Source organism: Pleuronectes platessa, chromosome 6, assembly GCF_947347685.1.
Source record: "Pleuronectes platessa chromosome 6, fPlePla1.1, whole genome shotgun sequence".
NCBI lineage: Eukaryota > Metazoa > Chordata > Actinopteri > Pleuronectiformes > Pleuronectidae > Pleuronectes > Pleuronectes platessa.
This window is the reverse complement of record NC_070631.1, coordinates 2,530,187-2,557,233: the sequence shown is the minus strand read 5'-3', so window position 1 is coordinate 2,557,233 and position 27,047 is coordinate 2,530,187. Positions and strand designations below refer to the sequence as shown.

At 43.1% G+C, this 27,047-nt stretch overlaps 2 protein-coding genes across 3 annotated transcripts; both read right to left on the bottom strand.

Moving 5' to 3' along the window:
* hnf4a (hepatocyte nuclear factor 4, alpha) lies at positions 1–5,160 on the bottom strand. Of its 2 annotated transcripts, XR_008338835.1 has the most exons (11): positions 4,950–5,160; positions 3,999–4,173; positions 3,618–3,712; positions 3,165–3,271; positions 2,919–3,074; positions 2,366–2,453; positions 2,090–2,242; positions 1,735–1,971; positions 1,337–1,459; positions 778–975; positions 1–680 (listed from the first exon to the last, which is right to left on the bottom strand). XR_008338835.1 is itself a non-coding variant. In XM_053424893.1 (10 exons), the coding sequence occupies exons 1-10, from the start codon at positions 5,035–5,037 to the stop codon at positions 833–835; spliced, it is 1,365 nt and encodes a 454-aa protein (XP_053280868.1). In that variant the 5' UTR covers positions 5,038–5,160; the 3' UTR covers positions 1–832. The 2 variants fall into 2 exon arrangements, 1 of the variants encoding a protein (XP_053280868.1); XM_053424893.1 differs by having other exon boundaries at positions 1–975.
* Positions 5,161–20,927: 15,767 nt separating this feature from the next.
* On the bottom strand, positions 20,928–23,050 carry r3hdml (R3H domain containing-like). The gene is made up of 5 exons (XM_053423964.1): positions 22,772–23,050; positions 22,498–22,616; positions 22,302–22,404; positions 21,782–21,897; positions 20,928–21,060 (listed from the first exon to the last, which is right to left on the bottom strand). Exons 1-5 carry the CDS (start codon positions 23,048–23,050, stop codon positions 20,928–20,930), a joined length of 750 nt encoding a protein of 249 aa, XP_053279939.1.
* Between the last annotated feature and the right edge of the window lie 3,997 nt (positions 23,051–27,047).

Genomic DNA, 27,047 nt, shown 5'->3' with positions numbered 1-27,047 from the left:
TAAAAATAGATCTTGAGATTTATTATTTCCTGTTCACATTGTAAGGCGAAAACATTGCCTGTTTTTAAAAGGCAGTACAGGTTACAAGGCACAATTAATTCCATCAGCTAAACCATGACAAAGTACTAAACAAAAAATATAATATATATTTTAAAAACCAATACAACACATCATCGGGACACGTCCTCAGTGTGTCTGTGTGGGACTTTTACAAAGTGGCACCACAGAGAATTTTCAACACGGTAAATTGTACTTTTGTAAATATGCATTTTCCGGCATTTATAAAACCGACCACATACATTTGAGTCTTGTCACAGAATCTTTAGGAGACCACCACGTTACGCTTTCTGAGCTCATGCCTGAAAACAGTTTATCACCAATGAACATAAAATAAAAATACTGTGCAACACTAAATACATGACAGTGTAAGGCCTGTTGTAACATTCATAAAGTAGTGATCACCACGCCCGACAAAAGCCGCTCTGCACACTGAGGCCATGCTAATGATGTGATGTTTCCCGATAACAAACTCTATGTACAACATTGTGTGTCTCAAAGTGTCGATCTCACAGACCGACAGTTCTCCTGGAACGTTTCAATGCTGATGGTTTTGTGTGTCTGTCGGTGCAGCTCCTCTGCACCTGCATGCGAGAGCAGATCGATCCCTGAAGACTCAGAATCTGCAAGGGACGTCACCGCAATTACATTCTGAATGTGTAGCTACCTCATTGTTTCAGTCACTTTAACAGCTTCAATGCTGATTGTGTATAAACTTACATTTTAATGATCTAACACAATATAAAAACTGGTGGAATAAGTATTCAGAGGGTTGCTAGATGGCCTCTTGTTTTGTAATGGTGGGCTGAGGGATTGAGGTTGGCTGCTTCGGCGCAGTGGCTATGACCCCCTGAGCCATTTTATAATGTTCTGAGCTGGAGGCAGTAGGCGGAGACGGGATCGGGGTTTCAGGAGTGGCTGGAAAGTGGAGCACAGAGAAACGGGAGCGAGTTAGAAGGAGAGAGTGCAACGTCAGCAGGTGTCTGTTCACCGTTCTGCACGATAACATGTCTTGGGGGTTGACATTTTTTTTTTTCGAGATAAGGAATAAGCACTTTTGTGAAATTTCTGAGAGCATTAAAAATGCTAAGAAAGAATAACAGAAGTTCTCTTTGACTAAATAAGCCAGATTAGTTTGCATGAAGAACTTAGTGGATTATTGCAGAGCCTGTTCCCCCCCCCCACCCCCCCAGCTTCCTGACCAGACTGCACATGGAGCATTGGGATCAGAAAATACAAACTGAACTTCAGGCTGAACATATTTGTTTTATGCACTTACAGATTTGACCGTTATGGATGGACGTTGGTATGTTGCCGGCCACGATGACGTTGCTGCTGAGGTGCTCCTGCACCAGGTGAGGGTGCAGACAGTGAGGTGCATGTGGAGCTTCATTGGCAGAGCCTGGGACACAAACACACAAATATACTGTCAGTCCCAAAAGACAAAAAGCACATCTGACTGCCCAGCAGACACTGGGCGAGAGGCAGGTCCAACATACACAGATAAACAACCATTCACACTATACTGTCAATTTAGAATCTCCAATTAACCCTAACCCCTTTGGACTCTGGAGAAAACACACACAAACACAGGGAGAACATGCAAACAGAAAGACACCAGGCCAATGACGTTAATGTCGTTAACACACTTGGATTCTCAAAGCTAAAAGGGCCCACCTCCGAGGAGCATCTCCTGCAGCAGGTTGTCGATCTTGGCCATCCCGAAGAGCTTGACGAACTGGATCTGTTCGATCATCTGCCAGGTGATGCTCTGTAGTGTGGGCAGCAGCAGGAGCAGCTCCCCGAAGCGGCCTCGGGAGTCGTACTGCCGGTCGTTGATGTAGTCCTCCAGGCTAACCTGGACCTGGTATCGCATCCGCTTGATTTTTCCAGGGTCACTCAGACCTTTGGCATCTGTGGGCAAATAAGAGTCTGTTAATGAGTCGTAACTTTTCATCCGTGTACAGTGTGTGGATATTTCTTTTGGCCTGAGGAGAATCTTTCACAATCCCAAACGGATCGGGAGTCGAACCTGGGTCAAAGAAAACGATGGCCTTCAAGCAGGCGTATTCGTTGTCGTCTATCTGGAGCTCCTGGAAGGGAAGCACCAGCTCGTCCAGGATCCTCACCGACACCCGGCCCACCTCCAGCTCCGGACAGTTCCTGGGAACGATGTAGTCATTTCCTGCAGGAGAAGTGAAAACACTGGGTTAGAATTTCCCTCCTGGATGAGGCGACTGCAGAAATGGGAAATGCAGTTTTTTACAATGTGAGTTTGGTAAGATATCTGTGCATGTGTCAGGTTTACCTAACAAGAGGATATCTTTGTAAAGCATGGACCTCTTGGCAGCACCGAGCAGGAGGTGTTCTCCGGCATGAGCTCGCAGCAGCGCCACCTGGAACCCAATGACATCATTAACTGATTAGTTGTGTGATCGTGACTTTTTTGTAAAATGACACATGAAGCTCGGTTTGAAGAGTGAAGCTTCATGAAGAGAGAGCATGAGAAAGAGACACACCGATATAACCGATGTAATCAGTTACCAAGGCCTGGTGATCGACTGTTAATGATTCTGTATTCCACAAGGGATATAACTTTAAAACCAGCTCATCATGTTCTCACTCAGGATTAAAACCCATTAACCACCATGGCATGAAGACTTCAGTGGTTTTGAGTCCATGAAGATTTGCGTTTTCATTCCTCTCCTCTTTTCGGTGACACATGTATTGATCCAGGCAGAACGTGGTCGGCCTCTGGCTGCGAGCGCCTGTCGGCCGCACCGTGGTTCTGGGTGAACTGGTTGATGAGTGACCAGAGTGTCTATACAACTGTGTACACTGTGTCAGTGAGTGAGTCTTACCTGGTCGTCCAGGGGCAGGTCAGAGAAGGCCGGGATGTACTTGGCCCACTCCACCAGGACCAGCAGCTGCTGCTTCATGGACTCGCACACGTCCGTGATGGCGGCGATCTTCTTGGTCCTGATGTCGCCGTTCAGCAGGGGAGTGGGGGAGGTGATCTGCAGGAGGCCAGGAAGATGAGGAATCACTCTGGTTCTTATTACAGGTGGTTAACAGCAGTGAGGTGTGAGTCCCACGGGATGCAGTACCTGTCTGGACAGCATGTCGGCCTGGATGAGTGCATTGATGGAGGGTAAACTGCTGTCTTCATAGCTGGACCTCCTGGTGCTGATTCTGTCTCGCTCGTTCTGCACGGCTGAGAAAAACCAAACAGGAATAAAAAGTCTGCTGCAGTTGAGACGGTTTTAAAACACCAGAGGGAGACGGGAGAAACGCTTCCTGGTTTCCTTTCTGGACGCTGAGTCATTTAAAAGAAAAACCAAGTCTCCCAAGGTTGTCATGTTTATCAGTATATTGCTGTTATTGCTCCGAAGTGTTTGCTCAGCATAAGCCGCTCGGAGACTTCAGCGCTTCACTGAGTGAACATTAACAAAGTGCTGCTCTCCCGGGTGTCGCAACACACTCACACGAGTCGGGTCAGCTCAGCAGGGACGGCTGTGATTTGTCCAGAGACAGTTTGAGTCTCTGTAAAGTTGTCTCACCTTCTTTCTTCATGCCAGCTCTGAAGCATTTCTTCAGCCGGCAGTATCTGCATTGATTCCTCTTGTCTTTGTCCACGATGCATTGTCTGTTGAACCTGGAGAGTGATCGGAGGAAGGTTTGTTGAAGTGTCGACATTAGAACTGCAACGATTCACTGATTCAGGATTTGCCAATAAACTTTAAAACTGCATAACTTTGGGTTTTAGACAGTTACACAAAAACAAAGAGTAGAAAGGCTGCAAGACCAATACCTGATAAGATATGGATAAAAACATTGATATATTATTAAAGAAGATAATTGGCAGATGTCATGAGTTTAGGATCAAATAGGTCAAAGCTTTGCTGCACTGTGACATGTATGAATCTGAGGGTTTCTCTCACCTGCACGAGTACATGTGGTTCTTGCGGACGCTGCGTCTGAAGAAGCCCTTGCAGCCGTCGCAGCTGGAGGCTCCGTAGTGTTTGCCGGTGGCTCGGTCTCCACAGATGGCGCAGAGGCTGCCCGCTGCCAGGTGGCCGGTGGCGCTCATGTTGGGGCTTTCTGTCGGTGAAGAGTCTGTCACAGCGGGAGAGGACGGAGAGACACATGTTAGAGTCTTAGATATTTAGAGAAACTTAACGTGGAGTAAGAGGAGGGAGATGTTTGATTTAATAAGGTGTGAACAGCCGTGATGAAGACAGTGAGTGGCTCAGTCAACACAGAGCGACTGATGAAAAGTCAATCACAGCTTTCTTTTCAGTCGCTGGACGGAGTGAATCACTCACTCAGAATCAGTCAGGACACATTCTATAGATTAAAACATGTGCTGGTGATGACTCAGGACCCCGTCACCCCGTGTTTGTAACAGACCAGAAATCCGTTTAGAGGTAGAGGTAGAGTTCTCTCTCAGGCTCAGTGGGAATTTAAGAATCGGGATCACAGCCAGGCGTCATGGGAGACTGAATGAATAAATATGTTGGTGTCACCGTGAAACAGAACTTCACTTCAGACTGTGGGAACCAACGTTTGTAACAGGAGAACCGAGATCATGATACTCAGAGAATAAATAACAAGCCCCTCTAATGATCTGACACCACATCGCTGCACAAGCTGAAACAGGCCAAGTCAGCTCGGACCATTTGACCTGAGAGTAAATCAGAGTCTCTCCATGCTTCACACCCAGAGGGGATAATACAAGTGGACCTCTGCAGGTCAGGATGTCCCCTGGACGGACAGATGACCCCTTCGTCCTCTTCTTCTCTATCCCCTCACATCAGAACTCCCCTCTGTCCTCTCACCAGCAAAGTTTTAAAAACCAGCAGATGTTTCCCAGTGGCATGTGTGTGACTCACCTGAGCCCAGCGGCAGCACTTGCATGTTTTCGAACTCCAGCGTGGTGTAGGCCGGGTCCAGGGCCTCGCTGTAGTCTGCCATGTCCATGTCTGCTGCTTTGGACAAACAGATTCTCAACTACCTGACAGTGGGGCCGAAAGACTCGTCCAAGAAGCTAATGTGCCCCCGACCCTCACCCCCTCCTCCTCCTCCTCCTCCTCCTCCTCCTCCTCCGCCTCCTCCTTCTCTTCTCACACCTCCACTAACCCCCCCACACACCCCCTCCCCCTGTTCTTTTGCAGCCTGGCTCCGCCCAGTAACCAGGTCGCTCCCTGTGGGCCCCGGCTGGAGTGTGATGGGACCTGCTGGTGTCAGAGAGGAGACCGGTGAGTGACAGGAGAGCTCGCCTCCTTCTCCTCCTGCTCCTGCCCTCTCGTGCCGCTAACCAGCCAGAGGAGAGGTGGAGTGGTTGATGGTTAACCAGCCCCTTCACTGGTGAATCACAGGCGTGGGTTTTTTTTGTTTTCTGTGCAGAGGAGATAGGACAACTTCGATATGTCCCACCTCCGTCAGTAATGGGGAAACCATTTCTCCACGCCAGCACAGTTGAAGTCAATCCTTTGCCAAATCACTCTGACACCATTAAAAACCAGTTCATTTTACAGACGGTCCTGAGTGGGACACGCAGGACTCACATGCACACGAGGTAAAAGCAGATAAGAGCAAACAGAGGTGCAGTTTGGATTCATGTGTCTGCTCGGTGAGAGGAGTTTTTTTGATTATTATATTCATATGCTATTCTGTGTTTTCATTTCATAGGTTTACAATTATGCTCAGTACAAACAAACCACAGCAAATTCCTTGTTTGTCTAAACCTAACTGGCAAAGAGCCTGAATCCGATTCTTCACTCAAGGACATAGTTCTAAAGTAAATATGGCACTGAGGTACTTTTAACTCCAAGATCTTTATCTGATAGGACATCAATGGATTATTAGACAAACACGTACGAGGCCCCTCACCACCAGTACTGGGAAGTACATTTACTTCGTGTACATAACTTTATTTTCAGGTACTTTTCCCTCTTGCTGTATTACATATATCAGAAAAGTACTTTCCACTCCACTTCATCACTGTATTGACGATCACATTGTTTTCAAGTCATCAATAATGAGAGGGGAATTAGCACGATGATCCAATCAGAGCAGGCAGGTATAACGTTAGACCCCGCCTCCTTCAGCAGAAGAAGAAACGAGTGGGCTGCGTTCGGAAAAAACGAAATAATCTCCTTAGGGGCTAGGAAAGGAGTAAGGGAAGGAGTTAGGAAAGGAGTAAGGGAAGGAGTTAGCGAAGGAGAAACTCTTATTTCACCAGAATTAAACAGCTGGTCTGTTTTTAGTTTTCTTAGTGCAACTACGAGGTTGGCTGAGACTTGCATTAGTGAATAGGTTACAGTACTTTTACTTTTAATACTTTGACTGTGCGATCACGCCTGAAGTTCAACATGTGTTAAAAACATGGACGCTGTAAGAACATGTGTGGTATTAACGTGTTTGGAACATTTAAACAATAGATTCCTCCTTTTTCCAATATTTATATAATTACAAAGAGCAAAGAAAAAGGTGCAGGTGGGACACGTCAGAGACATGTAAGAAGACAAAAGAAGGGTTTCTCTCATCCCTGACGTTAACTAGTGCAACACTGAGAGTGAATCAGAAAGTGATATCATCCCTTTTACAACCTGCTGTTAGGATCACGCCTCTCCGAGCGCCGGGAGGAACGACTGACAAACACTTGATTTCTGAGGAGCTCAGATAAGACAAAGTCAAACTGGTTCTAACGAGGTCTGGTTCTCACTGTGTGAAGATTCCAAACACAGAAACCTACACCGACGTCCCTCTGCACGGATTCTGAATCTGACTATTCACCTGAAAACTCACCATTATTTTTCAATTTTGAATTTTATTTCCACCTAAGCCTCTGAACAGAGAGTACAGTGTATATGAAGCACTTCTATAATCATGAGCTCGCAAAGATATGTATTCATTCACACTGTGCATCTTCTCCATCAAACATCAACCACTCACATACTGGACCAGTAAGTTGCAGCGTCTTGCCCAAAGAAACTTGGGGAGACTGGGATCAAACCGCCAACATTTTCTAAGTGGACGACCCGCTTTGCCTCCTGAGCCACAGCCACCCAAAAGTTAATTCTGATTCCAGAGGAGTTTGTGTTTGAAATTCAAGTTCATTTCTGTTGTTCTTTTAAGGAACCGATACGACAGCATTAAATCAACTTAATTTAAAACTAGATCAATTACATTTTATATTATAAAGCACGATTTTAAAATTCTATTCACTGTCTGGATTTAAATGAAACGTCTTCATTCAATAATAAAAATAATGATCTTACAAATAACCGGTTACTACATATGTTGAAGAATAAAGTCCTAAGTTCCTATTTAAGTACAATTTATTTTGTACAGTACTTGAGTAAATATTGACCCCCCCCCATCGGTGAATTTACTGTGAGATGTAGTAGAGTAAGAAGTTTGTGTTGTTACATTAGAATAATTTTGAAAATAAAAATGAATTTAAAGTAAATGAAGCAAAATGAGAATAAGACGCCACAGTAATATTTCACAAGAACAAAAACCCCAACATGTGATCTGAGCTGATATTGGATTGTTTTCACAAAACAAATTCTCCACTTGCGCAAAGAATCGTCCGCCTCCTGCAAACAGTAGTCGTGTATTTGAAGAGAAAGTGCCAGTACATAACAAGAGGTCAACGATCCCGAGTTCAGCCCGACCTCAGCAGCAGTAAAACCCCGTGTAGGTGAACCTGTTAACTATGCACTCAAATTATACTGGGGACTCGTAAAATTATTTTTCCCTCAGCGGACAAACAGCGTGACATTCCGGGAGGCTCCTGTGCACGACACCTGAGATGATGAGTTCAGGCGACACACACAGAAGGAAATGGACGTGATCAAGCCGTTGATTGAAAAACCCCACAGAAACTGTTCTTCAGCCACGATCACAGATTTAGATTCATTGATCTTTGGCTCCTGCAGTGAGTGGAATCAGTGGAGCAGCCTGATTAACTCAATGGGAACGGCCACGCCCACCAGCAGAGAACCACCAGGGGCCTCCTGCTCCCAATCTGCTCAGGGACGGTTCCTCTGCCTCAGACGCCAGCTCGGTCGCAGCGTGTTGTTCCACTTGTGTGTACAGAGGTCGTCCATTACAACATTTCTGCATGTTCGATCTGCAGTCGCTCATATTTGCTCAAGAATTGTGCTGATTATTTTCAAAGCGAGTGATCAGAGGGTGGGGGGGGGATGGGAGGAGAGCTGCCATTGAGTCACTCGCAGCGAATCTTATCTCCTCCGTCATTAAAACGTCTTTTACTGCCGCCTCAATGTTAAATCTCTGTGAACTCCTCAAGGAAGAGTCATATACACGGGACTGTAAAGTTTAATCTGTGAGGTCACAGCCGTCTCAATCACGAACTGTTCCTGATGAGCTAGATAGGGGCTGGTTAGCTCCACGCTATCCTGTTAACTTATCTGCGTTTTGAGGTGGGGGGGTTTGTGCTAACATGATGTGCCCACATTCCCACAGTGCACGGGGATGGATGTGACACGTGCACGAGGCTGCAGAGCAAAGAAGAACAAGTTACTGCAGCTCACGGTCGTCCCAACTCTCCACTTCAAATCTGCTGAAAAATTAACAAAATGATATTTCTTTCCTTCTTTCTTATTTTCTATACGTAGGAAACACTTTCTGCAGAGGTGTAACTCTCAGTGTAGATGTTACTGAGTCAGACACGACACTAATGAAAGATATCATGTTCAAATTAATAACTAAATTGAAGTTTAGAGTGAATTTCCCCTGTGAGCTCGTGCAGTTGAGCATCATCTGTTTCAAAAGATATTCTGATAAATGAAGCAGAGGTTTGAGCAGAGATCGGTTCTGGAGGTAATGTTCACATGAAGTATAAAGTTCTGCTCACAGGAAAACTTTCAACAAAGTTATTCGTAAATATAAGTTTTCCAGTTTTTCTGTGTCAAGTCTGAATTTTGTAGTATTGCATGTTTAAACTATAAGTTCGACCTCATGTTGAGTCGATCACGTTTACACACCAACTCATTGAAGTTCTCAGAACACGGGACAAGGACCAAATAAAACAATAAAAAACTTTTTCTCAAAGATGGTTTCTGTCGTTCTTATCACGATGATGTTTGTTCAAGTGTTCGTGTTTCTGATAAGTTCGGTTATTTGATGATATAAAAACTGAGACTTGATTGGTCGAGTATCGACTCCGGCTCCAGAAGGAGCTGGTGCTGATCTCTGGGAGGTTGAGGCCTCATCTCTGGATTGAGGGAGGAAGTGGAAATGTGTCGTCCAATTTTATTTACATTGACGTCGACTGTGACGTTTTGCTGTTGAGTGAAACATGCTGTTGGATTTTGGATGAATTTGCATGAAAATTAAAAATGTCCAATAGGTGTAAAATCAATGAGGTTTGAACACGAGTTGTACTGAAGCTTTGTGTACTGTGCTGGAACTAAAACACAAAAGTGAGATGGTGAACATGATGCAGCAGAGAGTGAGCAAGTTAACAACAGTCACACGAGCATGAATATAAACTTTTTATCTGGTTAAATAGAAGAAATTACATATGAAACAAAAAGTTATTAATGTTAACTTGTCATCAGCTTGTAAAATGGTTTATATAATATATTTATTCATAAAAATGGGTTCATTAGAAAACTGAATTGTTGGGAATCAAAGTACTAAAAACTAAAAAATAACTTTAAAAAATAAATTTATCAAACCACATGGAAATCAAATGTAGTTTTTATCTTGTGTTTCCTATTATAGAATCTTGTTTTAATATATCTACATTTTGTCTTTGGATTGAATCTCTTTCTTATTTTTTTATTTTGTGATTCATTTTTCATAAAGTTTCATATTTATAAATGTAAATAAGTTTGCCGGGTAACTGTCGTTTACTCAGAATACAAATATAAATCTCATTTCCACGTCATGTTTTTGCAGATAAAGAATAAATGGAGCAGGTCAAGCTGAATCTGAGCTTTTTACATGACACTGGTTGTGATCCCGGCTTCAGCTGAAAACAACTGTGTGTAAAACCCATCTCCAGTGCAGTGGGAGGCTGCCATGCGGAAATGTGATGGGCCAGAGAGCGTTGTCTTATAATCAGTCACCCAAACTCCTGCCCTGGGGCTAAAAGTCAAAGGATCGCTGAGACCTGATGTAATACTTGTGTGATTCTCCCCTTTGAAACTTCAAACTCCAGTTTGTGAACAAAGTCCTGTCTATCTTCCGAATAGGGATCTCCGACCACTGACCAAACTCCATTTGCAACCACTGCCTATTTGTACCTTCTCCTCCATGACTACATTTCATTTCCCCGTAGTGAGAGCTGAAAGGGAAGCGGCAGGGCAGCGGCTTAGTAAAGTCAAAAGACAGGAGCCAGCGTCTGGGAGGAGAAGACGGCCATAGAGGCCCGGAGGAGTGAATAAGATGTGGAATATACACTGACTGGGGACCTTCTCTGTTTCTCTCTGAGCCGCACCACAGGGGAAATGTGAGTGTTTGTGAGGCTCGTCCGGCAGCGACTCGATGATGATAAGAGTAAAAACAGAAGGAGACAATGTGCTGGCTGCAGCAGGTTTGAGGCCAGCAGAAAAAAGCTGTTCTCCTGCAGTAGATGGAGGAGATAGGTGAGTAGAGTGTCATGGCAAAGCCCTTGTCAACAGATAACTATCTGCAAATAACACGGCTTATGCAAGCCCCTGTGGCTGAGCGGGGGAATATCATATTTTCTGTGCCACGGGAATCATGTCTTTTATTTTACGTTCATTATCCCAGATTTTTTTAATCAACTGATTTCCTGATTGTGTTGTTTCAGTGTGTTTGGTGTCTCCTGCCTCGATGCTGGAAACTACTGTCACACAACTCGGCTAAAACTTATCACTTCTGATTTTTCTGGATCTCTAGAAGCTAATTTGTTGTCCTAGGCCCAGAAACACAGTTAACATGTCATTCATACATGTTTTTTAAAGTTTTGTGCTAATCTGATAATCCTTGTTAACCAGAACGATTAAAAACTCTACTTTAGTCACATAACGTCAGGGTTAAGGTGATTAACTGTCGATTTGTAGGGATGATTTCTAAATGGGCTGAAATCAGATCTTTTCTTTGAAGCCTCGGTCGTACGGTCGTCTCCTGTGATGCCTGTTTGTCTCCGGCTAATGATGAACTAGTGTCTGTGAAGCTGTGATATAAAACACAGGTAAATACATTGAGGATTTCATTAAAGTTGGGAAAGATTTTAACACTTTAAAAGACTTTAGTCGTGCGTTTTAACATATTTTACTTTTTCTTCATATCCGATATTCATTTCTAAATCAAATGGATTCCCTTGGTGATGGTTCAGGCTGAGGTCTCGGGCGTTTGGTGAAAACCTGCTTCATCCCGTTCCACATCCAGTCAGACTGAAGCGCAGCCTCCGTGCACCAAATAAGTAAACAATTGCATCAATAAACACGGAGAGCATTGCGAGACGTAAATCAATCACAGCGCGTGATAAGGGACGGTAATCATTAACTCTGTTTTGCTGAGACTTCGTTTTGGCTGCCGGCCCGATCGCCTCAGTCAGCAGCTCGGGGCCCGGAGCACTTTTATCTCTCTGATTCTCCAAAGGTGCTTCAGTCATCAGCCAATCGATAGACGTTTGACCCCATCACGAATAACAAGGCACTAAATATTCAGATATTAGAGTCATCGGGGCAACACAACACAGGGGAGAGAAATTCTTAAAAAAACTTATTTATGATTGAGACTGTTTCAGCTGCTGAGGTCACATGCTGCTCTGGCCCTCTTTTGTTTTATATCATAGAGAAACTATTTTATTTTACAGCCACGTTGCTGTTACGGTGCTGGGAAACATATATTACATGTATAAACCCCTTAACTTATCAAAAGAAGACATATCACAGTGTCTGACTAGTAAAAATCATGCAGTCAGAGTTTGACTTCAGTAAAAACACATTATGATACTTAAGGAGCTTATTTTATCAACTCAATATTCTATTATGTAACTTTAATCTACAATAATGCATTAACGTTTTTACTTATTTTACTGCGTTTGTTTGTTAGATAGGATTGTGCAAACAAGGCAGATGACCATGGAACTTGGTGAACGCATGTTGTTTGTGTCGGGAAAGAACAAATTAAAGTTTGGTGCAGATCCAGGATTTATTTCTTCACTTTCTTTAATATTGTGACAATTGGGTTTTTCAACTTTTTCATATATTTCTATTTGCGATTACAAGTTGGTGAAGATAAAAATCAGGATCTAATAACTGTTCGAGGATTCACTCTCTAGTTTACTTATATATGTTGAATTAATCTGAATATGCAGGGTTTCTATCTTTAAATGTTGTTATTGTGAAGAATTAAAGTAAGTTAGTGAGCTTTATTTCAGAGTGCTCAGGGATTAAAAACACAGACCGACTTCTGTTCCAGTGTTTATAAAAACAAGATGTGTATATTTTGTCGTCTCAGTTAAGGACCATATGATCAGGTTTTTTGTCAGTTAGTTCATCTGAATATGAAGTTATGGACATTATGGAAAGAAGGAGACATTGTTCTGCACAAAAATGTGACTTGAACTTTTTCATCTTAGAAGTTTGAGCATCATTATATCATGTGCCACCTGAAGCTTTATCAGTTTTACATGACTTTTGCTGCATGTGTGCTAAAAAGTGATATTTTAACATTGTCTGTACACATGTAGAACTTGTTGAGTTGTGCATAAAAGTACTAATTATGCAGTAGTGTTCAGCCAATTATTTATCATATTTAGTTTGCATCATATTTTATGAGGCTGGTGAGAGGTTAGTAGAAATATTGTTTTTGAGTAAAAAGTGAAGTATAAATTACAGTTACACATTATTATATGTAGTAATAGTACTTGAGCCTAGTATTTCAGTTTGCAGTAAGTAGCTCGTTACCACCTCAGGGATCTAAATTCACTGCTCACTACCACCACCATGTGGACGCATCCTGCAACACAAGCTCCGGATCAGTTCACCGATCAGCTGCTCGGGCTCATACCACAGATGATGTTTCATCCACAGACAAATCCCTGAATTATTTAGAGTCTAAACGAGTCGTCACATCAAACACAATCATTTCAGTTGTCAGGTTTTTCAAAGTTTGTTGTTGATTTGTGATTTCTGTTCCTGAAAGTTCCTCCTCGACGAAGCAAACATCCAAACACACGTTCTGTTGAAGTCTAAAAGCTGCAGTGAACCAGAAACCCTCTGAAACCGTCTCTCTACTAAACCAACACCGTCTCTGCGTTTCCTCTCAGCCTCCGGCGGCTTTACTCTCCTCTGTGGTTGGAACAGCAGCTTGTTGTTCTCCCTCCACTCTGGAATAATCACACTCACACTCCAGTAAATCTCCTCGGTGGGTTTTCTTTACCTGCGAGCGTGAAGTGCAGCGTCCCGCCCTGGCCGTACATCCCTGCGAAGGCCGAGCCCGGACAGTGAGCCGGCCAGCTGAGCGAGGAAGGCCCATGAGCCTCGGCGGCTCTCTCGGGCCCGGCCAGGCTGAGAGGAGAAGCAGGGCCACTGTTAGCGGACGGTGCGGTTTGCCGGGGCCACTGGGCCGGCGGTAAGGGCCCACATTATGCAGGGATAATCCACTAATGCCCGTCACAATGAGATTTGATTGGAGGCCTGAACACTGGGATTAATAGTGTCAAGTGAACCGTGTGTAATACCTATCGTCCACTCGGCCGGGCGGCGAACTGGCCTCTGCGCCTGTGTGAGGCTCCACGAGCCACATTGACAGAATATCATGTTTTATTCCAGTGCAGATTAAATGTCACTTCATTAGGTGAGTGGTCAGTTCCCTGTCGGAGTCTGTTCTTCAACACAAGACGTTTTACTCAGTTCTTTATGATCCTGATCAGATTCTGTCGCAGATCAATATCAGCTCTTAGTTTCTGTCTGATCAGATTTTATCTTGAGAACCGGTCACGAACAGACTGAGGCAGAAACAACAACAACATCTTCCCACCGACACAACCGACAAACTTCTTTTTGTTATTTACTATGTGTTATTTACTAGTATTATATTCAGTTTAACAGTAAAATGAAGCTAATTAGTGTGAGTCTCAGAGTTTAGATTAAAAATCAATGAAGGAAAACAAAATTCCGCTGTGACACTTTTAGGTTCTGTACTGAGTTACTCTGTTTTATGAGATGATTAATAACATTTATTTAATAGCTGCAGTTTCTTTGTGTTTACATACAAAACATGATCAACTTATAAAATACTATATATATAACACCTGTGTGTATATCCACATTACACATGACACTGCACGCTGAAAGCTACACTTAGTGTGTGTGTGGGTGTGTGTGTGTACGTGTGTGTGTGTGTGTGTGTGTGTGTGTATATGTGTTTGTGTGTGCTCTTGTAGTGCTATCTTTGTGAGGACCAGTAGAGTCTCCAACCTACGGAGTGAGGACCTTTTGGCCAGTCCTTTGTGACCCCCCCCCCCCCCCATGTTAGAATTCGGTTTAGGTTAAGTTAAGGGTAAGGCATTTAGTTTGGAGGGTTTAGGGTAAGGGTCTCAGGAATGCAATAAACCAATGAGGGTCCTCACTAAGACAGCTGTACAAACACGTGTGTATGTGTGTATATGAGGACATTTGGAAAAGTGAGGACAGACTTTCACTAATTATAGATTATTACTCTGGACTTTATTTCCAGATGATTAACTCTTGGAACTGATCGGTCCAAGATCAAGAAAAACAAAAAAATAACTCGCATCTCATTTATCATTTGATGAGTTACGTCATGAAGAAGTTTCTTATCATGTGACAGGAGTGACATCATCATCATGATCAATTCCCAGCGTATTTAGATTAACCAATCGTTAATGAGGATGAATGACATCATGGTCGTCTCATTAAAATACAAATGTTTACAAACCACAACAGTCAGGAGGTAAATCCTCATGTGATGTTTTTAATTAAGAAGCAGAATAAAGATCAGTGATTCTTGTATATTTACTAAGGCTGTCAACGTTAACGCGTTAACGCGTGCGATTAATCTGGAAACCTTAACGCGTTAATTTTTTTTTAACGCAAATTAATCACATCACCAAGTCTGACCACAATTTCCTGCCGTAGTCCTCCAGCGCGGATGTTTACCTGCCTGTGGGTGAAGAAGTAGCGAAGTGATGAGTGAGGAGACGGACCCCGGTGTGCTTAACGGCAAATTTAGATTAAAAAAGCTTCTGAATGGGAGTTTAGATAAAACCAGAGTTGTGTGTACCACAGACGCTAACACCAAGACGAGTTCAAGCCGTGCTCGTCAAGCTACACTGCCAGCGGAGTGCAGCAGAGCCGGTGCTCTGTCAAAAAGACGATAACAACTAAGCTAACTAATGCTATAGCTAAATGGGTCGCAATAGACTGCAGACCCATCAACATAGTTGAAGACAAGGGGCTTCGAGACATTATCCAGATCGCCTCAGGGGACTCATCCTACAACACGCCTTCGAGGAGAACTATTGTCACAAGAATCCATGAACTCTATGGAAGTGAAAAAAAACACTGGACATCAGTAAGCAACCATAACTACCTCGGCATAATATCAAGTATCAAATAATGTTATTCATTGTAGAGTTTGAAAAGGGACTGTTTACTTTGTCTCTCCAAAGACACCATGGCATTCATTTTCTTTGTAAACGTTAAGCCTACTCAATGTAAAAGTCATGAGGGTAATATGTCATTTTACAAATTATTTACAGGTAAGCTGTTATTCTTGTACTTGATGTGGTTGTCTGCCAAATAAATTTGTATTTTATAGGTTGTTGCTCAGTGACTAAAGACACTGTTATTGCCTGAGATGTAAAATAAAGTTTAGAAAAGCCCTAACCAGTTTGTTATACATTTCTTTATTTAAAAACCGTACTTGAAAATAGTATTAAATAATATTTAAGTGTGTGATTAATCATGATTAATCACAGCCTATTGACGTGATTAACTTGATTAATTTTTTTAATCGATTAACAGCACTAATATTTACCCTCATTCATGTGAATGGGGTTTGACGCCGTCTGTAAAACGTGATACAATTGACCTCAAGTACCTGAAACCTCCGGCTGTTACGTGCCCCTTTCATAAGATGAAGCTGTTTGTGAGTCTCCCTCCCTGAGCTGTTCCCTGTGTGTGTGTGTGTGTGTGTGTGTGTGTGTGTGTGTGTGTATGTGTGTGTGTGTGTGTTCAGGGACCAGGCCTCAAGTCATTCAGCTTGGAAGGCAAACACGTATCTGTCGTGGAGCTGTTGAACGGCTGTTGTCATGTTTACATTCACCCAGCGGCTCAGTTTATCCAGGCAGTGACCGTTGAGCAATTAATCCCATGTGTCTCCCCCTCAGTTGTGTGTTTTGTGTACCAGCTTTAAGTTGCTGTAAGAGGAGCTCGTGTCTGCAGAGTTTAAGTGTTGAAAGGATCCAGATATATTTAAAACACAGACACTGATCTTTTTTCACCGAGCTGTGATCTGCTCAACAACACAGGAAAGTTGTTCAACTCCCCACAGACGTTCTGTCAGCTCCACTTTAAACCTCAGTGATTTGCACTTGGTTTGGACAAAGAAACATAGTATAACCCGATATAGGCCAAAGAGAAGCTTAGAGCCGGCCGCTGCCAAAGAATGTATTTGTAACATTAATGTCCTGGTTTGTGAAGCGTTTACTGTAAACAAATCCTCTCAGAGAAATGTTGCTATTGTGCTGCAACGCCGTGCAGCCGACTAATCACGCCAGAGCTGAGACTCCCTCCTGGAAACATGGTGGTTGTTTACATAACCAGACTTGTTTGTCTGTTTACAAATTAATTCAAGCAAATAATATAAACAGTCTGGAGCAGATATTCTGTGTGAAGCTGTTCTGAGACTTGACTTCTGGGTCAAATCTGGAGAGTTTGTCTTTTACACCTGAACAACACAGCAGGAGGTTTACTGAGGTTTTTACTCAGGCGAGAGATGGAGCAGCCGGGGGGGGGGGGGGGGGGGGGCAGCATGCAGAGACAGGAAGTAACGTATTAACTCCGCTGCAGAGATCACGTGATCATGTTTACATCACCGACACATTTTCAGCTCTGCAACGCAAACTCTCAATGTTTGTGTGTCGTCCAGCCGTGAGTCCTCTACTGTCTTCACACAATCGACTGCTTGTGGATTTCTACGAACTTTATATTCGGAGGCTAGTCAGTAAAGTCCGTAGAACCTACGTCTCATTCGGACATTTGCGTTCACATCCGAACCACCGGAGATAATAGAGAGAAACTGTGGAGTTCAGTGCAGATCTGAAAGCAGCTTTATTGTCAACAAACCCCATGAAACTACCAGAACTAACAGCAGGAGGAGCAACGAGCCGCTGCCAATTATAGTTTGAGTTTTTTATTGGCACTTTTGTTATAACTGTCGCTGTTGCCCCATAACATTATATCATAGCCAGTCATGGGGTAAATGCTTGTTGGGGATTTTCTTTTGTTGCATTACTACGAGTGGCCACTGGGCCCAATTTACAAGTCTAACCGTGCTACAGTAGTTCAAGTACTTTTAGTAATTTCTGAATCTTAATTTGTATTTTATAGACCTTGTCTGTATTTCTGCAGGTATTTCACCTCCATTTGTACGAATTTCTCCGTCCACACGTCCTTTGTTTGTCCAGATGAAAGCACAAAAACAAGTAAAGCCTCTAAAACAAGCATCACAGGCAGTAGGTGACGATAAAGTCGACATGAGGAATCTGTCAAAAAACAGAGAACAACATTATGAGCTTATTCTCTGGTCGTATAAACACGCCATTGTTGTTGTTGTTGTTTTACAAGGATCATAGTAAAATAGTGTCAAACTGTCTGTGTTGCTTTTTGTAATGAACCAATGCAATAGAGTGAGAATATAAAAAAATACAAAGCTGAGTTATTAAACCACTAAACAGGGCAGATAATCAGAATAGAGAGAAAGTTGTAAGTGAGAGAAGCTTCAGCTCAGCAGCAGCTGTTCAGACACATTCTCCCTCTTCTTTAATCTTTCTTTTTCTCGTTTGCTTTGTGAAAATGAATTTGCATCTCCACATCCCATCGTGACATGCAAATCCTCCGGTGAGTAGAAACATGAAGCCAGCTCTCTGTGTGGGAGACGATGAGGCCTCAGCTGGTTGGAAGTCAAACTCAAGGAAACGTTTTCATCCTGCAGCAGATTTCTGTGATCTCCAAGAAATCCACCGTGTTTGTGTTTCCATCACCGACAAAACAGTAAACTTCAACAAGTGTCATCGTAGCTTCTCACAGTTAATGTCGCTCCTCAGATCCAGAATAAAACCTGAATTCATCCGATTTCCTGAAACTCCTTCAAACCAACATCTTTAAATCTCCAGACCTGCTTTGCGCTCGCTGCTCTGACATCCCACAGCCACCATCACCATCAGGCCCGGCTCCCATGGCCTCGCCGAACAACCCCACGTCCCTGACACACCTCCTGGATCACAGCCGTGAGAAAACACCAGACACAAATGGCGATGATAGTTCATTCCACTGGGAATCGAACGTCATCCAGCAGCAGAGCTCCGGATGACAAACGGCTGCAGCACAAACCGGCCAACGAGGGAAAAAAAAGGAAAAACACAAGCAGCTGCCACCGAGAAACCACCGAGCCAAGTTGATAAAAACAAAGTGCACTCACCGAAAGGAAGTTCCATGCTTGACCTGACGTGCGTGTTTACATTGACCATGTCGTCCTCGGCCGCCTCTCTCAACCATATGTCGTAAAATCCACTTTCTCCTGCCGCAACCACACAAGGTGTAAAATGTGGAAGTTTGGCGCAGGGTGCCGTGGTGTGAGAAGGGTGTTGGTGCAAGGTAAGGCCGGCGTTGCTGCTGTTATCTTATTGATTTTCCTAATCTGGGCAAATGTGGGTGGGGAGGTTAAACAGTAACCAGGCTCGTATGGACACCAATCTATATAGCAGCCGGCACCATGGAAACACGATGATAGAAACTCAAATAGACATAAAGTGATTATGAGCTTTTCCCTCGTTCTCATCACCAAACGGCCGTTTCTCCAGATACGGATGTTTTAGAGTTTATAGAAAAAAGGGAGAGAGAAAGGCGAGAGGGTGGGGGAGCCACATAACAGACAGAGGAGTGGAGAATGTACCGAGGGAGGCAGAGAGCAAACGCAAAGTGTGAGGATTGACGTCACAAGTCTTTGACCGAGGAGAACGAGTCACAGACCAGACACCCGGAGGAGTTTTGTTTTCAAATGTTTGTCCAGAGTTTGTCGTCACAAATTTAAACCATTTACCTGATTTCACTCAACAAGACGAAGCTCACAATCACCTCCATGGTTCTGTTTGTGTTAGTTAGTGTGTTTGTTGTTCAGCAGCATTACACAAAAAGATCTGAACCAGTTTCCTTGAAAGTCAGTGGACGTGTGGGACATGACCACAGCATCTCCTGGATTTCTCAGAGAATAACTCATCGACCTTTGTGTGAATGGACATATGAATGATTCAAATAAAATAAGGATTTAGTGAATTTAAATGTGATTTCATGAGGAGACTGTTCTGCACTCGGACATTCTAGTTGTTTTGAGTAATTTGACCTGTTTTATAATTATTCCAGCAAACAAACGAAGGTGTTAAATGTGATATACATGTACGTGTACATAACAGCCAGCAGCATTAATCACATATGAGACAATACAAGTGTGTTCATGTAGTTTCAGTCTGGATTAGTTTGAGGTTTATTTTAAAAGTCTAGAAGAACAATGCACCAAATTCTTGTATAACAATCAAAGATGGTATTTTCCTTCAAGTAACATTTAGAGTTAGAAATATTGGGAGACAAAACAAACAGCCAATCAAATGAAGGGTCCATCTATAGTCTTTAATAAACCTGACCCCATGTGCAGGTGTTTGAACTGTGACTGGAGAGAACCCACAGACAGAGAAGGACCTTGAATTGCCGGATCGTTTTTTATCCCTCTAAGGGTCAGTGTTGTGTCAGTAGTCGGACAAGATGCAGAAAAATATCTCCAACAAAGCAGAAACCATACAAGCTGCCTCCTGCTGTGCAGAGTAATAAGCTGCCAAGATAAATTGGTAATGAAGTCACGTGAATGCTGAGCCACAGGCCTCTCTGCTGGTTTCTGACTAATTCTAATGTCGAACAAAGCTGGCTCCATATCCAGTAGTTTACATGTTTGCTGTCGTGACTGTACAGTGTGTGTGTGTGTGTCTGTGTGTGTGTGTGTGTGTGTCCTGATTCCCTCATATTCTAGACCATAAACTCTGCATTAGTCTCCAGCTTTATGGCAGAGGAGGCCTCCCTGGGGCTGAGGGTGAGATGTAATGAGGTGAAATGCAGCACAGAGAGCGAACAAGCAGTGAACAGCAGATTATTTATTGGGACATAAAGCCTCAGTCCGTTTGTTAATAACTCAATTAATGTTCAGTCGTGCAGAAGGACAAATTGAACACTTGTTTTGCAGTAAATAGATTTTATTGATCATGTTGGAGACAGAACCAGTAACATCCCAGGTTACAGTGGGTTTCATCTGTACAGTAAAAGTGCTTCAATCGGGTCAATGCCTCTAAAAAGTTACTCCAACGACTAATTCATTCAAAACAGTGCAAAACAAGACATTTACAAGAAAACTCTTTCTCTTGTTATTTATTCAAATATTAACATTCCATCTGCAGCTCTACAACTCGATGTGTGTGTGAGACATTCATGGATAAAGATGTTCTGAACATAGTGGTACCTCGACAGCTGCAGCGTTTTCTACAAGCGCAAATTGTTATTTCAAGATGGACTAATCCTGATAAATTACCTTTTCCTCTTCCATTAAAACCCATTTGAAACTTTGTGTTAATATCTGGAGCGTCTTCTGGTCTTGTTGTTTGTCGAGCACTGATTCCTCCAGCAGGAGCCACCGTAGCTGGACGGACAGACGGAGCAGGGCCGGCCGGTCTTATAGGGAGCGTCTCCAACCCAGTTCCCTCTGAAACACACAGGAGCTCAGTGATGTTTAAGAAAATACAAGAATATCTGATTTATATCCTGTGGACGGAATGAAAGATGTTAAATGGACCTGAACAAATGTGTGTTTGAGTTGTTTTTCCTTTTAAATGATAAATAAAGGTTTAAAAAACACTGGTGTGTGTTGTCCTGATCTTGTGCTGATGTGATTTATCTGTGAAAAAAATAAAAACTAGAAGCAGAACTACAGTGTGAAATATTCTGTCATGAGTAAAAGTCGTGTTCTCACATTTTTACTTCTGACTGATGCTCACACGTATCGAGCATCAAACAAATTTTCTCAAACTAACTGATCATGTATTTTAATAAATGTATAATCAATGTAAATGTAATTAATTCATTAAAGGTAATATTATAAACAGTAAATTGTATTGTTACTTATGCATCACATTGCTTTTTAAATTGATATGTAGTGTTTTTTAGTTTTATCTTAGCTGATGTGTTTTTTTACACAATTACAAAATGCATGCAGACAATTGAATGCACAAGCAAAATACAAGTACCTCATAATTGTACTTAAGTACTTTACTAGTTTAATTACCATTTGCTGTATATTGCTATTTAGGGGATTTTTCTGTGAAATAAAACTTCATATCTGAACTTAATCATCAAACTCCTGCTGTATATGTTTTGAGTGTGTGTGAGACAGAACCATGATACACAGATAAATATGAAGAACGTACTTTATAGAGTAGTTGCAGACCAGCAGCGTCGCCTCCCTCCAGCTGCTCCCGAACGCCTGCACGTTGGAGCATTTCCTGACGGCACATCCCAGCCGGCTGCTGCTCGCCCACACCATCTGACCGGGGCCACAGAACACAGGTGATGCTCACTCACTAAATCTCAGTGTTTAAGATTGTCTTCGTTGTAAGAGACTTTGTCTGCTTATGAACAAGATGATGGAAAAACTACTGAACAGATTTCCATGAAACTCAGTGAAAGGTTGTGGTATCAATCACAGAAGAACCCATTAAAGTTTGGTGCAAATCCACATCAGGGGTCCGATCCAGGATTTATCTTTTATTTCTTCACATTGCGAGATTGGGCAACATCGGAAAAGAGATTGAACAAAAATATACAAAACAGGATAAACGTGTATAAAACTCTATTCAAAGTTACTTCAACTGGCTAAAATATGAATAAATAAATAAAATTCATAAGGTAAAGATCCAGAAAAAGCATCATAGATTCCTCTGGATGTACCTGAGTATAGTGCGAGCACACAGATCCAGAGCATCTGCTGGGGTAAGAGAAATGATGCCTCTCGTTGTACCAGGACCTGACGAGGTCAGTGATCGACTGGAACCTGTCACATCCAACAAACATCCAGTCAATCTTCCACGTCAGCCACAGAAAGTGTCACAATCCATCACATGTCCTAGGGATCTGAGGACTGTACCTTCCTGAGGTGATGGACAGGTTCTGGCCCATGTACTTCATGGCTTGTGTTGGGCCGTGATCCCAGATGCAGAGCGAGGCCCAGGAGTCGGCGGACCGAGCCAGTCCCTCATCCCACAGCTGATCAGAGGAGACAGCGAGAGAAGACACGCTTTTATTTTATTCTGTGAGGTGAGAAAAGTGATTCAGCTCTTTGACTAGAATATAAATCTAAAGCCAGGTCGTTTTGAAGATAATAAACCACTTCCTCGGGCCTCCGGTCAGATTCTCCTCACCATGAACTCCATATTAGCAGCAGGGGGGAAAACCTGCGAGCGGACCCGGTTGTGGTAATCCAGCAGGGCCGTGACCTCTCTGGAGGACAGGGCTCTCTTGCGTCTGCTTCTGGAAGCAGTGCCAGCAGGAAGCATCCTGGAGTCAGACTGGGCCTCAGCTGCAGCTCTGGTGGCGTTGAGCAGCTCGGTGGAGCTCGACCACGCGGCAGCAGCAGCTCCCACATGGGGCATCGACCACAGGGGGGCAGCGAGCAGCAGCTGAAGGCAAACAGCAGCCATCTGGGGCCTGTGGAGGAGGAGGAGGAGGAGGGGGGGGGGTGTCCCTGCAAGACTCTGTTGAAAAACAGGTGAATTAACTCAACACCTCTGCAGCCACATCGCTAGATGAATAATCTTTGAATCTATATACAAGGTTTCTGCAGAAACACAAGTATAAATGTTACTGGGTCACAGTTAATGAGGAAGACGTGATCAGTTTTTAGGACGTCTAATATTAATAAAAACGTAATAAACAGGTGACCAGTGCTGTGTAGCAGTCAGAGGGGGCGGGGCAGTCGGTAGTAAACATGTCTTCTTCCAGGTCCTCAGATAAACGGGTCGGTAACTGGGTCAAAAACCATTGGAGATCATTTGATTATGTTTATTTCACCATATCAGACTGAGACAGAAATTCTGAGTTGTGAACTTGAGTCTGAAGATTGATGCTTAACAGACTCTGAAGTAGCCGACTAATGATGTATGAAAAAACAACAAATCATTCAAACTAACACGTGAACAGTAATAAAGCAAATTTGAATTTGAACATTTGATTAAAAACATTGACTATAAACTCTTCCCTGCAGATAAACCAGGTAGGATGAACACAACGTTTTCTAACCTCACTCTGCAACATAGACTGTTTATGAAACTCTCTGCACACAAACAATAAAAAGTGACAGAATATTGTAGAAGAGTCTGTGGATAATTCACATAATTCTGAAGTAGCATCAAAACAAAACAAGAGAAACACAACATTACAAACAAACAAGTTCAGAGCAGAGACTGACCTAGAAACCTAATTTAAAACAATGATCCCAACATCTGCAGTGAGTGAATCAGCCTCTGCTCTCGTCCTGTGTTCGAGTGAAGAAGACAAAGAGTGTTTTACCTTCATCAGCTCCTCTCACAGGTCAGAGCCACAGAGCAGCAGCACAGTCGCTCTGCAGCTTCAACTCGAGCTTCTGCAAACAAGCTGCTGTCTCTGAGCGGCAGAGAGTTTTAACTGGGCCGAGGAACTTTCTGACGTGTTCTTCTTCCTCCCCAAACCGAGCGTCTGCCTCCTTCTCTCGGTCGTTGCCTCCACTGCAGAGAAAATCACAAACGCAGGAAATTGCCTTTCATAACAGACGAGGCAATCACGAAATATCTCACTGGCCACCTTCTTTTTTTTAAGAGGCTTTATGAGGTGGTTGCACACAGATACATTTAAATGTTTGTGTTGATGCACTGGAATTTTAACAAGTATAACTTCTATAAAAACACATTTTATACATCTACAGCTAAGTTACATGTTTATCATACCAGTGGTGGATTTAGGATGTTTCTGTGTCAGGGGCCATAATTCACTTTTGGCTCTAAAACTTTAAGCAAAACTTTGAATATTTCCGAAAATAGTTTAGTTTATTATCATTCTTGTAAGTGAGTGACTAGTTCTTTTTCTAAAGATGTCTGAAAAGTAAGTGAAGCTGTCAGACAAATGTGGTCGAGTAAAAAGTACAATATCTTCATCAGAGACGGAGACAAAGTATTACAAGTAGCACTAGAGTAAATGTACTCAGCTGAACCCACCAGTTGAACTCTTCAGCTCCAGTAGGAATAGAGCGCATGCTTTGGCTGATCTCCCCGAAGTCGTTTCAATAAAACACAATGAAATGTTTCAATCAGCACGCCTCGGGGACGGCCTGAGTGAAGAATGCATCTTAAACAAAGGGAGAGAAGTCAGCGTTCATCTGCAGCTGCTGTTTCCAGGGAGAAGCCCCAGACTCCTCCACTGAGTAATACACGATGAGGAGACGCTGCCAAGATACACTGCACCACCTGGCCGTGGCGCTACAGGGGGGCACAGGGATCAGTGGTACCCGGACTCAAACACCGGGGGGAACAACCGCTACATGGAATTAAAACCACAGAATACAACTTCTATTGAAATGCAATGAAACTATTGGCAGCTTTTGAAAAGCCACTAAATTATAGGTTCTTACGCAACAAAACCCGACGCACTCCCAAACATCTCGTGCACGATAACTGGAAACTGTGAGAAATCTAAATTCATGAAGGGCTCTATATGCACAGAATGAAATGAGCTCTTTAACTCTGGCGCTCACAGGGAGTGTCAGTTCACGGTTTAGGGCCGAGGAACCCGGTTCATGTTTGTTTAACCCAGATACGACCTCCAGGAGTTCCACAGCAGCTATGATGACTTTATGATTCAAACTCAGACATGAGCACGAAAGCATCAGGCAGCGAATAACGTGGAAATGACTCAAATCTTTCCTCTGTCACGTTGTCTCAGCTGTTGGCCCGTCAAGCTGCTTCAGGAAGGAAAACTTCAGATTAAAGTAAATAGAGAAACTGGCTGAAGGCCCCGTGTGAATATTAAATAAGTTAAGGACTAAATCACTGCTTCTATTCAAAATGGGGCAGAAAGCAGAATCCTCCTGAGAGCACACGTGTCACCTGGTCGCTCAGGTGAGGCGTCTGAAGTGCAGCCTTCAAAGCTTCGCAGCTTACTTCCACACAGGCTCAGCAAGGAGCTGTCAGACTTTGCGACTTTGTGTGTAAAATGCCCAGAAGGATCCTTCAAAGAGGCGGCCGGGCCCTTTGGCATCGGGAAGGTCAACGTCTCTCAAGGTTCAGGTCAAACCCAGAGTCACATCGTGTTCATGATCTTGAAGCTCGGCCGGTTTGCTTTTCCACTCGCCTGAAGGATCACATCTCACAGACAGAAAGAGAAAGAGCTTTGAGTGATCAAGACTAGAAAAGTACATAAATACAGATAATTTACCTTTAACTTCTAGTTTTAATCTGCATTTTGACAGTTTTTATCACTATACCTCCAAGAATTAGAAGAAAAGAAGGAAGAAAATACGAGGAAAAATACAAAATCACATATTTTCTCTTTAATATTGTGATATAGGCAGTTTTTCAACATTTGTGCAATTTCTCAGAATAATTCATGGACAATCAAACGTATTTAAGGACTGGTATTTGTGTGTGTGTGCAATTTGATGCAAATTCAGATAAAAGACTATATTTAGTGAATTTTAAAAGCAGTTTCATGTTCAGTTATGTACTAAGTATTCCTAACTGTGCATTTATCTCATCTGAGTGTAATCAAGCTGTATCTATACTGCAGTGCTGAGGCTGGACGAGCTGTTTGAACACCGCTGAAAGCAAAGACTTGTACTTGCAGCATCCAGCGTTTAAATTTAGCAAAGCCCACTTGTGTGTCACTTCTGTCACATAGTTAATATTTCCATCAGTGCACATCTAAGAGGGGGGGGAAATGTTGAGCAGCGATATAAAGCCGATCCCTCAGATTGACGGATGGTGGAGCGAGTGCAACATGTCGGACTTCTGGTTTCAAGGATGAAACACTTGTGGAGAAATTCTGTTCCGAGCTGTGCAGCCAGACAAATTAAAGTACTCGGTCATTTATTAAATTTCATGAGACAGACAGAAGTTGGAAATGTGGCTGTTGCATGAATTCACAGAGTCAATAAAGAATAAACCTTCAACTTGGTGATGTGAATACAAACTTTGAGGTTTTTTTTCTTAAACATACAGAGTCAGAGGATAATTTATTGTGGTTTTCCTTCCCACACAAAGTCCGTCTCCAGGTGGTACCGCTGGATACTTCTGCAGGATTTGGCCCTTAAACATTCAGGAAGTCTGAGCAGAGACAAGTTCTGGAGGACGATTCTCCGTCCAGACGGTTTCACCCGGAGTCCGTCCCTCAGCACCTGCAGTATGACATCATCTGTCTGGTCTGAGGCGCTGCAGGGCGCTCGCACACAAAAGCTCCCTGTGACCTTGTAGCGTCTGAAAGGTGAGGAGGAGAACTCAGTAGCCTCGTGCATTTACTCAGGAAGGAACATAAAACATCCACCCGACTGTTTTCAGATCCCTGCTTGTGTCGGCCGGGTCGAGTTACAGCTGCTGCTGCGTCTCACTGGGAAATACTTTGTTCAACAGTGGATCTATTGTAATAATCTATAAAAACTATGAATGATGAGGG